The sequence below is a fragment of the Neolamprologus multifasciatus genome, chromosome 20, assembly GCF_963576455.1.
Source record: "Neolamprologus multifasciatus chromosome 20, fNeoMul1.2, whole genome shotgun sequence".
Taxonomy (NCBI): domain Eukaryota; kingdom Metazoa; phylum Chordata; class Actinopteri; order Cichliformes; family Cichlidae; genus Neolamprologus; species Neolamprologus multifasciatus.
The window spans coordinates 32,803,118-32,819,791 of NC_140458.1; the positions used below are offsets into that span (position 1 = coordinate 32,803,118).

The following is a 16,674-nucleotide window of genomic DNA, read 5'->3' on the forward strand; positions in this document are numbered from 1 at the left end:
ATGACCACATGGGGTTTTGAGACAAATTTAAAGCTGTACAATCTACAAATGTAAGATGTATTCAAGTCACAGTGTAAATAATTATTTAAATAATTATTTAAAAATAATTTAAATAATTATTTAAATTATTAAATTAAATTATTATTAAATTAAATAATTAAATTATTTTTAAATAATTATTTAAAAATAATTTAAATAATTATTTTTATTTAAATTATTTAATTTAAATAATTAAATAAAATTATTATTAAATTAAATTATTTTTAAATAATTATTTAAAAATAATTTAAATAATTATTTTTAGTTAAATTATTTAATTTAAACAATTAAATAAAATTATTATTAAATTAAATAATTAAATTCTTTTTAAATAATTATTTAAAAAATTATTAAAAAAATTATTTAAATGAATGTTTTCTACGATGTATTTTTGTTATTTCATTCTGGCACTCTTGCCACTCCATACTAGTTGAGGGTCATCGCTCCATAGCCGCAGCTAATACAATTATGCTTTTAAATCATGCTGCATAAATAAATAAGAGCATATTTGAAACCTTTTGCTAAAAGACAACTTTTTTTATATAAGTTAAAAAAAACCGTGTGCTTTTATTTGAGGTATTGACTTCTACTTCCGGGTCACGTTCCTTCCATTTTTATTTTTTTTCCATTCTTCTAAGCAAAAAACAAATACCCCCGAAGCACAAATTGGTCCTTTTTGATAATTTTGATTTCTTGTTTTCGGTTTGTCGTTACTGACGACAAAGACAAAAGCCGGCGCTGAATTTTCCTTCTCGCTTTAAAACGTAAAAAAAAAAAAAAAAACCTCTCTCTTTTTCTTTTTTTTTTTTCCTTTTTCCATTTTTGGCTCTCAGGAAACAAAAGCCGAGCTGCGCGATCGTGACATCGGACCAAACCGCTTTTATTCTGAAACGAACTTCTCCACAGGTATTCTGATTAAAGTTTTGTCGGGTTTGGGGAAAAGCTTTTATGCCTTTACAGTTTAGCGAGGCTTTATTTGAAGAGCTTTTCTGTTATATAGATGCTTTTGAGAAAACTGATGAGAAATCAATGATTTTTTATTTATTTAGTTTTAGTGTTTTTTTTTAAAGCAAAAACTAAAGTCATCAAAAATCAAGTAGTTTAATAAGCATCAGGTGCAACTAAGCATAACGTGGGATAGCATGCGATCTGTGACCATGCTGTCTCACTGTGCAGAAAAGCTGTTTGGAGAATTTGCAAGCATGTGCTACTTTTTGTGTTTGTGTGTGTTTCATGTCCACACTTGTATTGGACCAGTCAGAAACTCTGATTTTATTCCTAAACAGTTTCATCCCTGAGGCATTTACTCATGGGGTTGGGTCTATTGTCTCGCTTGACGACCCACATGTTTCCCTCAGCGTGGCATGTTGAATAGAAGCAGCAAAGCACCCCCACGACGGATAACTGCCACCTCCATGCATGTTTTCTTTTGGGGGTTTCTGTGTTTGGTGGGGGTCGAGACCCCCCACGTCCTCAAAAACGCTCAAAAGTGTACTGAGTCATAAAGTCAGATAGCTGGCAGTGGTTTTCTTCCTGCTGCAGAGTCATAAACACTGACATTCCCTAAGGTGAGAGAGGCCTGAGGGGCCCTTTGATGGTCACTTAAAGGAAGTTGTTATCTTGCTTTTGGGGGAACTTTGCCTGCTGTTTGTAGACAATGGGTTAATCTGTCCCAAATCGTCAGATTTTTAGGTAATTTTCTGCTCACACACCTATGATTTGCCTTAAAATTATTATTTTTCTCATAAATGTGAACCTTTATAATATTTCCGTTTAAGGTTTAGCTTTGTATACATTTCAGGACTCCTTTTGTTTTTGCACAGTTAAATCTGAGGTAATGTTTGAACATGAATCCTGATTCACTTTTATTATACAAATCAGTTAAAATTTCATCTTAAATGGTTTTTGAGATATTTATGTTTAAACATTGAGTGATATACATTCAAACTTTGGACCATAACGTTTTAGGCTCATCAGAGATGGGCGAGCAGGAGGCCCATGATGATCTTAAATGGAGGGGCCCTAATGCCTCTTACTGTGGGCATGTGGAGGGTCTCAGTGCCTTACAAATGTCTTTGTAACCTTTCATAGACTGATTATTTTAAATAAAACTTCCCCCAGTCACCCAGAGATCCCTGTCTGTTTACTGAACAGGGCTGTTACCAGTGAGGCCTGGGTGTGTCAAATTAAAACAGGTTGGTAGTATTTTGGATTGAGCAATTAAGTAGGTGTGTGGGTACTTTTTTATTTTATGTAGTCAAACCGTTTCCTGCCACGTGCAATGTTTTTCTCTGTCTTGCTGTTTATTGCAGGTGATCCCTGCACCCGATTATATTTAGTCGAGCTGTGTGAGTGAGCGGTGGGAGGGGGCAGGATCAGGAACAGTAGTCTATAAAACCAGTGGATGTACTCGGGCTCCCATGAGAAGACAGTGAAGGAAGAGCACTCTGTACTTTTCTCCCCCCTCTCATCAAGGCCACCTGTCTGCCCGGTCCCTCTGGAAACATGTCTAAGGACCTCCAACCAACCGTGGACCCCACGAAGATGGGGGTCGGACGATCCATCGCCGTGCTGACGTCAGGAGGAGACGCTCAGGGTAAGCAGAGGAATGAGGCTTTGCTTTATTTTGAGCATAAAATGATTCTCAGTGGAGGGTGGAAAAACGATCAGACGGCATCTTCTCCTCCTGATGTGTCTGATCACTGAATCCCAGCAAGCTGTTGAAGTCCTAGTTTCTCTTTGTCTCGTGGATGCTAATAGAGGATCATTTTATGCTCTCACTGCACAGCATTTTAAATAAGATCAGAAGCCAGAGAATATAAAGGGCTAGCAACCTTTTTTCCAGTGCTGAATGACAGCTGTCAGAGGCTGACGGAGTTTTGGCTGCAAGTCCCATTTGAAGTCCAGCACATGATGGGAGGATTACATCTTGGACTAACTCCACCATCAATGCCTAATGTTACACTGCTCGTAACGTCTCAGAGTAGAAGTGTGGTGGGGTTAAAACTGGATGAACTCAGATTGTTTAAAGGTTCAAGTTCAAGGTTATTATCATTGCTTTTATTCAAGTATAACAATGTGAACTACTTGAGGATCACAGTGAATATGAAACACTAAATACAAACTTTTCTCTTTCTCTCTATTTTTTGTTTTGCTTCTCCTGTGAATCCTTCTGGAGCTTTATTCGCCTCTTCTTCCCCTTGTGTGTTCCTTTATTTTACATATTTGGAGCTAATCTTAGTGGCAGTGACCTTTTTCTGGTATGGACAAGAGAAACACCCCCAACCACAGCTGCTGTCTATTGAAACAAGAGCTGCAACATGCCAGTCAGCTACAACACAAAGTCCCACAGTGGCCTTCAGTGTGCCGAACTTCAAGGGCCAAGATTATGCACAAGATGCACTTTTCCCTCATGGCTATTTTTGGCGTGACATGTGCCTGTGCGCACACTAGGTCACTTAAAGGTTAAGATAAGGCCCGACGGTGTTCGGGTGATATTTGATAGAAAGTTTGAAATGTTCAGTCATCACAGATCAGATCGTTTGTGTGTTTTTAGGCATGAATGCAGCCGTGAGAGCCACAGTCAGAGTCGGCATCTACACTGGAGCCAAAGTCTACTTTGTCCACGAGGTATTTGAGCGGCGTACAGGTGACATGTCGGCAACAGAATGCAGCAATTAAATATAAGATGGAGACACATAGGAGAGAGTTTCCTGTTGACAGAAGGCATCAGCTCAGGCCTGACGGTGCATGTTGTCATGTGTTGTAGGGATACCAGGGCCTGGTGGATGGAGGAGAAAACATTTGTCTCGCTACATGGGAGAGTGTGTCTATGATGCTTCAGCTGGTGAGTGAAATACAGCTGAATAAAGACCCGTATTTATTGTACCATGAGGAAGACTATTAAAAATGCCTTTTTTAATATATATTGTAGGCTCAGTTCACCTATTTTACAAATTACATTTGAATAATTCTGTTTTATTTCTACGTTAAGGATTAATATTTAAAGAGTCACCCTTGACAAAGAAATCAACAATTAACAGGCCAAAATTCGTTCTGATCAGTTCATCTTTTGTCAGTTTTTAGGATCCTAAGTTGAGTTTCTCATTACAATCAATGTTTATGCCGATGACAAAAGGAAGCAAATAAATACCTAAAAAAATGAAGGAGGGAGTTTGTCAGCCTCAGAGGCTGACTAATCTGCAAAATGTTCCAGCAGCTAGAATCCTGTCAGACAAGAGCGGGACAACTTCCCTCTCCCAGAGGTTCCCCAGCTGGTCTCCTCAGTTCCCAGATGTTTGCAGACTGTTGTTAAAAGAAGCGGGAATGCCACACAGTGGTAAACTTGATCCTGTTCCAACTTTTCTGACATGCTTTGCTGTCATCAAATTCAAAATGAGCTAATATTTTTCTTAAAATATACAATTTTCCCACTTTAAACATCTGATATATTTTCTGTGTTCTATTGTGAATAAAATATGCATTTATGAGATTTTCTAATCAGTGGATTCTGTTTTTATTTACCTTTTTTTGCAGCATCGCAACTTCTATGAAAGTGGGTTTGTGGTAACAAATGGATGCTTCTGTAAATGCTTCTGATATCACAACTAGCAGAGTGATGACATTAAACAAGTGACTCTGCCCTGTGATTTAAGGATCGTGGTAATACTGAAGTTATTTATCTAAATACAGCAGTCTGGCAAGGAGTGACACACTGACATTTATGGAGTGACACACTGACATTTATGAAGTGTGTGTGAATGATAGCAGAGGCTGCGGCAGATTTCTAAGATATCGTCTTTACTCGTGATGCAACCTCACTCCATGGGAATCCAGGCCCTAATGAGCTGTTATAAAGCTGACCTGATGATATCTAACTGTAATGGAAAACACTGTTGGGTTAAATGTCTGTCTATGCTGCATTAATGTTCAAAGCCAGTTCTAAAAGCTTCTCCTCTTCCTGTGTTAGGGTGGCACTGTCATCGGCAGCGCTCGCTGCAAGGACTTCAGAAGCAGAGACGGTCGTATGAAGGCCGCCTGCAACCTGGTGAAGCTGGGCATCACCAACCTGTGTGTAATCGGTGGAGATGGCAGTCTGACGGGAGCCAACGCGTTCAGGACCGAGTGGAGCGGGCTGCTGGTTGATCTGGTCCGAGCAGGTAAAGAGACAAACGAGGCTGCGAGAATCATAAATCTGTCAAATCTTTCAGCGTCGTCTTTTTGTGTCTGACTAAATCTGTCTGTCCTCGTCTCTCTTCCAAGATTAGCTTCTAATTCATCACAAAAAGATGGGGTAGGGGAAATAATGAAAAGCATGTGCATTCACTAGGAATATACAGTGGTGGGCTTTGTTTTGACCACTAAAAACTAAATTTGGGAACGTTTCCAAAATGCTGCATAAAGTTTAAATTTATAAGTTAAAGCCTCAGTCACACAACTCATACAAGCTCCAGTAAGGGCTAAATAACAGAATTTTACTTTTTAAACATTTATTTATTGGTTTTAACCGGTTTTACATGGTGCACCCTGAGCAAAAAAATTTAATTAAATTAAATTAAATTAAATTAAATTAAATTAAAAAAAGAATAAAAATAAAAAAAGAATAAAAAAAGAATAAAAAAATTCAGTTATTTTTTTAGTGGTCAAATAACTGAATTTTACATTTTTTTTTCCACTCATTATGTGGTTGGCAAAGGGCAATAAGCATTTTACCCTAGCAACCAGTAGATACCAAGGGGTTGACAACCAGTCTCTAGGCCTGTGTGTCTGAGGCTGCAAGAAAGATAAGATAAGAATAAACTTTATTGTTCCACTTGGAAATTTGTCTTGGACAAACGGCGCTAAACATAGCTTCATTCGCCTAATGAAAACCATGAAAATTAAAAATGGGGATAAAAACAAACAAACCAATGTTTGTATCATCAGATGATGTTTTATGTCTGCAGGTAAGATCACTGAGGAAGAAGCTAAGAAATCGTCCCACCTCAATATTGTTGGCATGGTCGGCTCAATCGACAATGACTTCTGCGGCACTGACATGACCATCGGTACTGACTCGGCACTGCACCGCATCATTGAGGTGGTGGATGCCATCACCACGACTGCACAGAGGTCAGACCCCACTGTGCATTCAAAAAGTGAATCTGTAAACCAAATGAATAGTTTGCACATATGTACAGGTAGAAAACTCTAGAACAAAAATGGACGTATCGTCTTTCTTATGCCTGTCAGTTTATAGTGGATATACTGATTCTGCATATTCATTTTGTTCAAAATCCACAGCCACCAGAGGACATTTATCCTGGAAGTGATGGGCAGACACTGTGGGTCAGTACTCTATCTGTGTGTGCGTGTGTCATTAGACTAAGAGACTATTATATTTGTGTGATTATTTATTCTCATTCATGTTTGCAACAAGTAGTTACAGTGCATAACATAACCAACTCTCTCCAGTTACAGTCTACTTATTAATATGATGCTGGTGCACAAATGACCTGAATGCCTCTGTATTGTTTGTGTCAGTGGACTGATGGGATCTTGTGACTGTCAAAGAGGTTTTGTGATTTAAACGTACAGCTGAAAAAACATGTTCCTGTGGCTAAGTCTATGAATCAGGCTGGTTAACCGTTTGTTTGCACACATGCGTGCAGTTACCTGGCCCTGGTGACGGCTCTCGCCTGTGGAGCTGACTGGGTGTTCATTCCCGAGATGCCGCCAGATGATGGCTGGGAGAACCACTTGTGCAGGAGGCTGTCAGACGTAAGTGTTTCTTCATTTGAAGATACCCACATCTTCTCTTTGCATGCATATTTGTACTTTTATCTCTGTTATTATTATTATTTTTTACTTTAGCAAAGAGCCCGTGGATCTCGACTAAATGTGATCATTGTGGCCGAGGGCGCGATGTGCAAGGATGGCAAACCGATTACATCTGACCAGATCAAAAAGGTAAGCTGTATGGTTCTTACTATTGTGCGAGTATGATTGTAAGCTATGCTGACAGTATACTGAACAAAGAGCTGGATTTGTTTGTGTCCAGTTGGTAACTGACAGACTCGGCTTTGATACCCGCACCACTGTTCTTGGACACGTGCAGAGAGGAGGAACACCCTCTGCCTTCGACAGAATCCTGGTGAGTGTCCCAGTAAAACGCAGAGTAGAATCCACACAGTACACAGCTCTACTTCTGCCTCTACTGAGGCTCCTGACTCCTGAGGAGTGTACTATGAAGTAAGAATTAATGGAGTAGTAAACCATAGTGAGCTAAAAGTCTGAGTTTCCTTTAAAAAAGTAGCTTTTAAATGGCTAAATCGCCATGGTAACTTACCTTGAACACGTAACCTGGTCTGGAGAAGGTTTAAAATCCTCTGGAAATGCAACATTTGTAATACATTTCTTTTATTTACAGCATATAAAGCAGGATATGGAGTCTCTGCTAGGAGAACATGTTTTATATGTACAAGCTGTACAGAGGGTGCAGTCTGCAATAAAATAAGCTTGAATTATTTTACTCCTCTGTGCACGAAATCATCACATTAACAGTTTTCTGCAACATTAATTTCCTGTCTTATTTGTAACAGTGTGTTTACATTTTACTGTAATATTTTATCTTTTTATCTTATAGATTTGTAGTCACCATTTCATTATCATCATCTGATAACATCTGTGTGGAGTAGGTGACGCTCATAGGGATCATTTTATACAGAAGAAGAGTCATATAATCCGTGAAGCACCTGTTTTTATTAGATGAGCATGAACGAAGCCTGAACTGGGTCAAGAAAGCTAACGGAAAGAAAGCCTAGCTGTGTTGAACTTGCTTCGTAGTACACCCTCTGGTGAACTGGCTCTGTTGGTTTCTTCTAGGGCAGCAGGATGGGAGTGGAGGCGGTGATGGCATTGCTGGAGGCCACCCCAGACACTCCCGCCTGTGTGGTCACCCTGTCGGGGAATCAAGCCGTCAGATTGCCGCTCATGGAGTGCGTGCAAGTGGTACGTCAGAGTATTTTCACCCAAGGAAAAAGATGATTAATGCGTTGCTTTGCCTCTTCTGAAGGATGTCCACTAACACTACAATGACTTTACGCTTTACAGACAAAAGAAGTGAGTGCTGCCATGGCTCAGGGCAGATTTGACGATGCCATCAATCTCAGAGGAAAGTACGTGTTTCACAGAGAGTAATAGCAATAAAACATTTAAGTGATCGACTTACTTTGCATAACTATGGAGCCTGAATTGTGCAGCTTCAGGCTCTGCCAATGTCATCTGCTCTGTGGGCTGAACAAATTAGACATTTGATAGCACATGCAATCAATGAAAAAACTTTAAAGTAAAACTTGCAATACCATTTAAATATTAAGTAATGCCTAATAACAAAAAGGAAAAATCATTAAAATACTGACTATAATAATTTTATATTGTTTATTCTGACTAAACACTGTAAAAGTCTAACAGCTGAGCCGTATTTTTAACCCTCCTTTATGATTTGTAGGAGTTTTGAAAACAACTGGAATACGTACAAGCTGCTGGCTCACATCAATCCTCCAGATACTAAGGTGAGCGACCTTCACCTTCTAAACCAGACTCCTCCTGACTCCCTGTTGTTACTGAATCATATTAAAGGACCTTCAGCTGTCTCATTGTGTCCATCTGTCGCTGGCAGAGTAACATCAATGTGGCCATTATGAATATCGGCGCCCCCTGTGCTGGTATGAACGCTGCCGTGCGTGCAGCGGTGAGGATGGGCATCATCCAGGGTCACTCCATGCTGGCAGTCCATGAAGGTTTCGACGGTCTGGCTCAAGGACAGGTAATAATTTTTTTGGTAATCCGTTATCCTTTTAAACCAGAGAACCAGTGTCACACGTGCACGTCTTCTTCCTACTTCGGTTACGAAGACTAGAACTGCTTTTTGTTGCCTCTGGTGTTTTGTTCCCTGTCAGATCAAAAAATATGAGCATAACACATCCATCAAACAGCGACAACAACTGTTATGTTATCACACGTGGTGGTCACAATGGCAAGATATTAAGTATGAATGGCGACAAACATGCAAGACATAAAAAGGCTAACAAAGCACTGAAAACACATGTTAGAAGAATCTATACTTTAATGAGCACCAAACTGGGAGGTGGTTCCACAGAAGAGGGCCTGAAAACTAAGGGCTCTGCCTCCCATTCTACTTTTAAATACTCCAAGAATCACAAATAAGCCCCCAGTCTGAGAAAAAAAGTGCTATTGTAGGATAATTATGGGGCCTGATTATGTATGTGAGGAGAAGGATTTTAAAAAATATCCCTACATTGTTGTTGTTAACTGCTGTTATTAACAACCGGTGTTGGTCAAGTTACTTGAAAAAAGTAATCAGTAACTAATTACTGATTACTTCCCCAGAAAAGTAATCCCATTACTTTATGATTACTTATTTTCAAAAGTAATTAATTACTTAGTTACTTAGTTACTTTTTAAAAACACGATTTACAACCTGAATAGGTGATAAAGCGATAGATCTTTCAGCTCAATTCTACTTTTTCTGCATAATCATCATACAAAATGTAATCAAATGGAAAAGTCTCTTTTTTTTAAAACTTGTTTTATCAGTTTTAATCTTTTAACTTTATGCATCAAGTAAAAATTTAATTATATGCAACATTCTCTGACTTAGTTTAATATTTAAACCTATTTTCTGCACATTCCAGCACATAAAATAAAATATTTTTTGTGTTTACACTCAGTCTTTCAAATAGATGCAAGTAAAACACAGCAGAAAATAAATAAAGTCAAAGACTAGCGGTCCTGTTGCTCTATTTTCACCTGTAAAGCAGGAGTAGAGTAGGCGGAGGTTTACCCTGGTGCAGGTGAGCCGCAGCAGTCAGTGGAAGAATCCGCGAGTTTCTCTGTGAGTTTCCCATTACGTCGTAGCTACTCGGTGCTTGCTCGGAAGTTTAGGGTTTTTTCGCTGTAAAAAGAAGTTTTCTTCCCACGCACAACGGACACTAATGTTTTTGTCACTTTTTATGGAATCAAACTCAAAGTAAGGTCAGTACTTCCACGCTTTAAACGCTGCACGCTCATACTCTCTCTGCACTCGATATATGATCCATTGTTGATCTGCACACAGCTGTTGTCAGGAACGTCGCACTCGCTTACGTCACTGTCATGAGACATTCTCGCAAAAAAAATCACGGTTTTAGTAACGCAGCGTTCCTACAGGAAAGTAACGGTAATCTAATTACCGTTTTTGCGATAGTAATCCCTCACTTTACGCGTTACTTTAAAAAAGTAATCAGATTACAGTAACGCGTTACAGCCCATCTCTGTTAACAACCGGTGTTCTTGCTTGTAGCATCAGAGAGAGAGAGAAGTTGCTGTGGTGAAATTGTTGACTGGACTCAGTAATGTGTGTGTGTGTGTGTGTGTGTGTGTGTGTGTGTGTGTGTGTGTGTGTGTGCGTGCACGTGCGCGTGTGTGGCATTAGTTGGTTCAGTTGTTGTTCAGTTGATTAGCTCGGAATTTATATTGGGAGCAATATAAAAGCCCCTGTACCCATGAAATTGGAGCTATTCCCCTTTTTGCATCTTTGTGTCACGTAAAGAAAAAAATAAAAAACGGGCCTTTCAAAATAAAAGACCTCTGCTTCTCTTCTGTTTTTATTGGGTGGGGTCAGATGCAGATACATGCTTTCAAATAATTCAAGTCATTGGTTTCTTGTGTGAGTACTGTACTTTGTCTTCCAATAGTTATAAGTGTTTTACTTTTATTATATAATCTCAGTTAGATCTTCCTGTTCACTACAGATCGAGCCCATTATATGGACTTCTGTGAGTGGCTGGACTGGAAAAGGAGGTTCAATGTTGGGCACCAAGAGGTAAAAATATGTATTTTTATTTATTTATTAGATTTTTTATTTGGAAAATAAACATGTATCCTGTATTTTTTCGTGGCTTCCCGAAGAACTCTTCCAGGCAAAAGGTTGGAGGAGATCAGCCAGAACATCGCCAAATTCAACATCCACGCTTTGGTGATCATTGGCGGCTTTGAGGTAAGAAGTGGCTTTGTTTCTCTTCTGCTCATTCAAAGTGAGCAGAAGTTCCTGAAACTAGAAGCACAGAAAAAAATGAATCTGCGTCTCCTCTTGTGCTGCAGGCGTATGTTGGAGGCCTCGAGCTGGTGCAGGCTAGGGAGAAATATGAGGAAATGTGCATTCCCATTGTGGTTATCCCTGCCACCGTATCCAACAACGTCCCTGGCTCTGACTTTAGCATCGGCGCCGACACTGCCCTGAACACCATCACCTCCGTTAGTGGCTGAACAGCAAATATATACGCACATGCACAAACATAAATTAAAAAGGAAGCAGTTTATCTTTTACTTTCTGGTTTGTTTCTCTGCAGACCTGTGACAGGATCAAGCAGTCTGCAGCAGGCACCAAGCGCCGCGTGTTTATCGTTGAGACTATGGGTGGATACTGTGGCTACTTAGCCACCATGGCAGGTCTGGCTGCTGGGGCTGATGCCGCTTACATCTTTGAGGAGAAATTCGACATTAAAGATCTGGAGGTGAGCTGAAAGTCGTTGAAGAAGAGGGCATGGCCATCAGGTTTGAGTGTTTGTGGCTCCAAAAGAAAGCCAGAGTTCATTGCTTGAAGCGACTGTCTTAAGAGGGCAGTTTCTTCCTGACCACAGAAACATAATGAATTTGTTGTGTTGGACTCTTTTGGTTTCAGTTTTCTGTCTTTAAAGTTTACGGAGTCTGAAAAGTAATTAGGTGAACTTTTGCTCACAGACGAACGTCCAGCACATGGTGGAGAAGATGAAGACAACAGTGAAGAGAGGTCTGATTCTTAGGTAGGTTTTGTTCTGGCAGGGAAAAGAAATGAAGTGCAACAGGAAGAAGGTAAATACCTGGTATAAAACCAGTAATCTGGTTACCTGCTACTGAGTAAATCTTCGGAATATCCAGTTGTTGTAACCCTCTAGTCATTGTGAATTACTGATTTAGCAGAGCATCAATCACAAATTCACAGCGAGTGCTTCAATTTTCTGTAGTACAAACACCAAAAACTCAGGATATTCAAAACAATAAGAACTCAGGAGACGAGTTCTTTTATACAACAGGCAATTTTAACCGAAAGGAAAGTCACAGTTTAAATAATAAAACTAGTAAAAGCTGAATTTCATTTATCTGCTCTAGTTTGATTGGCTCACTGTCACAGTTGAATTCAAATGAGCCATTATTACACCTTTACAATGTCTGCTGTGAACAGGACCCATAATTCATGCTGTGAAACCAGATAAAAGTCCATTTATTTTCAGGCAACAGCAGAATAATTTACTGTTCATTGTTCAAAAGGAATGAAAGCTGCAATTCCAACTACACGACTGATTTCATCTTCAACCTGTACTCAGAGGAGGGAAAAGGCGTCTTTGACTGCCGTAAGAATGTCCTCGGACACATGCAGCAGGTGTGTTCATGAGGGGAAATGTCCGAGCGCAATAATTGGTTTGCTCCTCATTTTTCTGTGATTTATTCTAACTGCGTGTCCTCTACCAACTGCAGGGCGGCACTCCTACACCCTTCGACAGAAACTTCGGCACAAAGATGGGTGCCAAGGCAGTTCTGTGGCTTACTGACAAACTGAAGGAGTGCTATAGGCATGGTATGTGCACTTAAAGCCAAACTCTGTGTTATATATGATGAAATATGCCGTTGTTTAAAGTTTTGAAGTAAAGTTTCTTGAATCTGATATATTGTAAAGTCGTAGCAAAGAAAAAGTACACCTTCTGTCAGTTCTAAGTCTGCACATATCAAAATGTAATAAAACTAATCTAGCCCTCAGCAGGCCTTAAAATTAGGTTAATAAAACATACGATAAACAGCAACTCATGACCTGTTACATCATCTTGGGATTTATTTGACAAATGTGTGAAAAAGAAGGTAAGTAGCAGCCAGTTGCTGCCAATCTTGCACTTGATTAACTGATCGTCTTTAAGTTTGAGCACTTCTATAAAAGCAGAGCTTTTGGCAGTTTTCTGCTCTGCAGCATTCAAATGTGTGTTAACATGACGCCAAGGAGGAAAGACATCAGCAGAGCTGTTAGAGGAGCAACTGCTGCTGCCCGTCAGTCAGATAAAGCCATATAAGTCCATCATTCTACAGTGAGAATGATTGCTCTCCAGTGGAGATCATTCAGAAAAGCTCCCAGTATTTCCATGAGTGGATGTCCCAGCAAATTCACCCCGAGGTCAGACCATGCAATCCTCAGAGAAACTGCGAAAAACTCAAGTGCTACATTTCAGACTCTATAGGCCTCAGTTAGCACGTTAAAGGATGACTTGGATTTGCAAAATTGCTTCTAAACAAACCACAAAACTCCTAGAACAATGTCCTTTTGAAAGACATGACCAAAGAGGGAGATATTTGGCCATAATACCTAGAGGTGGGAATCACCATACATCCCACGATACGATATTATCACAATACTTAACGCACGATACAATATTATTGCAATTTTTTAAAATATTTTTCGATATTCAGATTCTGTACATAAAGGTAAACTTTATCAATATTCATTTTATCTAATATCAAAGTCACACTCAGTCTTTCTCTCATTTCAGTTTGATTGTTGACAAACTGAACGGTTTGTATTACAGTCTAGTCCAACTTAACTGAATCAACCATCTGGTACAATTATAGCTATTCTGAACTATGCAGTTTATGAAAACTATGCAGCCCCTTCAGCAACTGAAGAATTTGAAAGTAAATTAAAACAAAATATAATTTTACATTAAATAAAAAAAGTTTTAAACTTAATAAAAATAAAACATGTCTTAAATTAAAATAAGTAAACTGTCATGTTTATTGCTGCCAAAAACAAGTTAAACACATTTGGACAGTGAAGGAATGTCAGGATTCTTGCTCAGAAAAAGGATCAACATGCTCTGAAGTCGGAGCACAAAAACCTTTTTTGTAACAAAATATCGATTTCTGCTGTCCCTGTATCCATACATTATTAGCAAACAAAATATCACGATGCTACACAGTATCGATTTTTTCCCCCACCCCTAATAAGACCCAGTGCTGTGTTTGGTCAGAAGAGACCCTTCATATCAGCGGTCAAGCACGGTGGTGATTTCAGCTTGTTTTGCAGCCACAGGATCAGGGCACCTCTCTATTGAAGTATTCTACAGTTAAATGTGAGGCCATCTGTGTGACAGCTAAAGCTGGGCTGAAACTAGCTCGCACAACAGGACAACGATCTCAGTCACACCAGCTAATCTACAACACAATAGCTGGAAAAGAAAAGAATCAAGGCGGTGCAATAGTCTAGTCAAGGTCCAGAGCTTCCATAAATATGTGGACATTAGAAAGACTGATACAGTGATACATAAAACTACTGCACAACGGGGTGAGCTTTAGTTCTTCAAACAATGCTTCTGCTTTTTCATTTAGTTTTGGTTAAATAAACAATGAAACTGTGAAATTGTTCACAGAAACTGAAAAGGATGCCGTTTTTAAAGCTGCAGAAGACCAGATGATTGTTTTTATTTTCAATGCTCTAATATGTAAAAGCTTCCAAGTGGCCGAACCAAACATTGACAACAATCGTGTAGCAGATCTACGTCATGTTTTGTCATTCTAAATGTAAATTTTTCATACATAATCATATGTTATGAATATTCCTTTCAGTAAATCATGTGGAATGTGAATCATGAATTCGTTAATCAGTTTGTCTTTGGGGCTTTTAGGTCGTATCTTTGCTAACACAGCAGACTCTGCCTGCGTGCTGGGAATGAGAAAAAGGGCCCTCACCTTCCAACCTCTCGCTGAATTGAAGGAAGACACCGATTTTGAGTATGATATATATTTTCGAGCTCACATGTTGTAAGAATATAAGTTCAATAACAAGCATCTGAGTGAATGATCCCTCCCATCTGTTGCAGGCGCCGCATCCCTAAGACACAGTGGTGGCTGAAAATCAGGCCCATCATGAAGATCTTGGCTAAATATGACATCAAACTGGACACCTCTGAACACGCCGACATGGAGCATGTGATCAAGAAGAGTAGCCTTCTTGGGAAGTAGATGCCATCTGCTCCCTGTTAGCACGCAGTTGGACGGGGGAATTTTGTTCTTTTCCATAAACAAACGTATGTTTTCTTGTTTACCCATCTGTCTGCCTCAGTAAAAGAGCTGCTATCTTTCCTGTCCTGATTGTTTGCTTCCTCATTGTAGCCCTCATCCTGAAAAGCTTTTCCTGAATACACAGTGCAGAAGAAAACAAGCCATTAAAGATGACTGATAATCCCCCCAAAACACTGTGTTGTTGGTGATTAATGCCAATTAATGTGATCTGTCCAGAGAAACTAGCAGACTAATTTTTAATTTACACTCTATTGTGGAAATGGTGTCTGATCAAAACCCATACAGCGAACACAGTGATTAAAAGTTTACATATTTAGCAACTGAGTGACCTGATGATCATCTAGACGTCATTTAGAAGTGTTTTTGTTTTGTTTTTCCTTGTAGCCACAGTAAATTGTACCCGTTACACCTATACATATGAATTTTAGGTCACTGGAAGCGCTGATATAATTACACCTAATGCATCTGAATTAGTAAGCCTCAATCACAAATCTTTAGAAAACTTCCTTTACTCCAAGAAGTTCTTGCCCCTGAAAATTTTGAACCCCAATTGAAAACCATAGCTGTCTGGTAAAAGCAGCCAGCTATAATAACGTGGTCCATCGGTACACATTCAGCCTCCTTTTCTTTATCCTGATTTTGAACAATACTTGAGCTGGGTGCAGCTAAAGATGGACTCATTGCGATCTGTTTTGCTGCTCCTAAATATCCTCTGCACACATTCAAACACAGATATATTATTCTCTGAATAAGCTCTGTTTGTATGGGTTTGTCATAAAGATAAATGTATGTGGAAAAAGCCATAACAAAGAGATTACCTATGTTTAACGAAGAACTGTGACTATAACTGAAGCAGCCTTTGTTTTGTTTCATTTGTTTTTAATACATTTTGGTGAATTTTCTGGTAACAAATGTTATAACATGTTAATAAAAGCTTTGTTTACTGACTTATTCTTTTGAGGCACTTACTAATTTATGGTTTTGCTGAAATTCCCATATCGCTGTGATGATACGTAGACTTGAAAAGAACAAATGACTGATTTATAGAACCCTGGCCTACTCGTTCTGCACTTTTTCTAAGTACACACGTTTAACTGCTTTTTAACATAAATAGCTAATCAGCCAGAGAAGTAACTTTAACCTCCTAAGACTTGAGCTCTTCCATGGCATGCATTTTTAATATTTCTTTGATATTTGGGCATATTGGGACCTCATGAATGTAAAAACAAAGAATTGCCAGATCTTTTTTTTTAACCTGATTTTTTTTTTTACAAAAATGAGATCCACATATGAGGACATTTGTTTTAAATTTTGATAGAACAGTGGCAGTAGAATGTCCTCGTAAGTGGATATCAGGCACTTGTAGAGAAATATTAGTGTTTTTAGGTCTAGAAAACCCAAAATGTGATGTCCACATATGTGGACGCAAGGTCCTAGGAGGTTAAATATGATGTGGTTGTTTGTGTGGGGCTGTGTATGTCAAGACTTGCTGAT

At 39.1% G+C, this 16,674-nt stretch overlaps 1 protein-coding gene across 1 annotated transcript; it reads left to right on the forward strand.

Annotated features, from left to right (window-relative positions):
- Positions 1-655: 655 nt before the first annotated feature.
- On the forward strand, positions 656-16,131 carry LOC146495350 (ATP-dependent 6-phosphofructokinase, muscle type-like). The gene is made up of 23 exons (XM_085145824.1): positions 656-945; positions 2,352-2,635; positions 3,596-3,669; positions 3,809-3,886; positions 5,009-5,198; positions 5,985-6,150; positions 6,322-6,366; positions 6,690-6,798; positions 6,892-6,987; positions 7,079-7,171; positions 7,903-8,028; positions 8,131-8,195; positions 8,528-8,591; positions 8,699-8,845; positions 10,833-10,903; positions 10,990-11,077; positions 11,182-11,334; positions 11,430-11,594; positions 11,821-11,882; positions 12,388-12,499; positions 12,595-12,694; positions 14,784-14,889; positions 14,979-16,131. The coding sequence occupies exons 2-23, from the start codon at positions 2,545-2,547 to the stop codon at positions 15,118-15,120; spliced, it is 2,343 nt and encodes a 780-aa protein (XP_085001950.1). The 5' UTR covers positions 656-945; positions 2,352-2,544; the 3' UTR covers positions 15,121-16,131.
- The last annotated feature ends 543 nt before the right edge of the window (positions 16,132-16,674 follow it).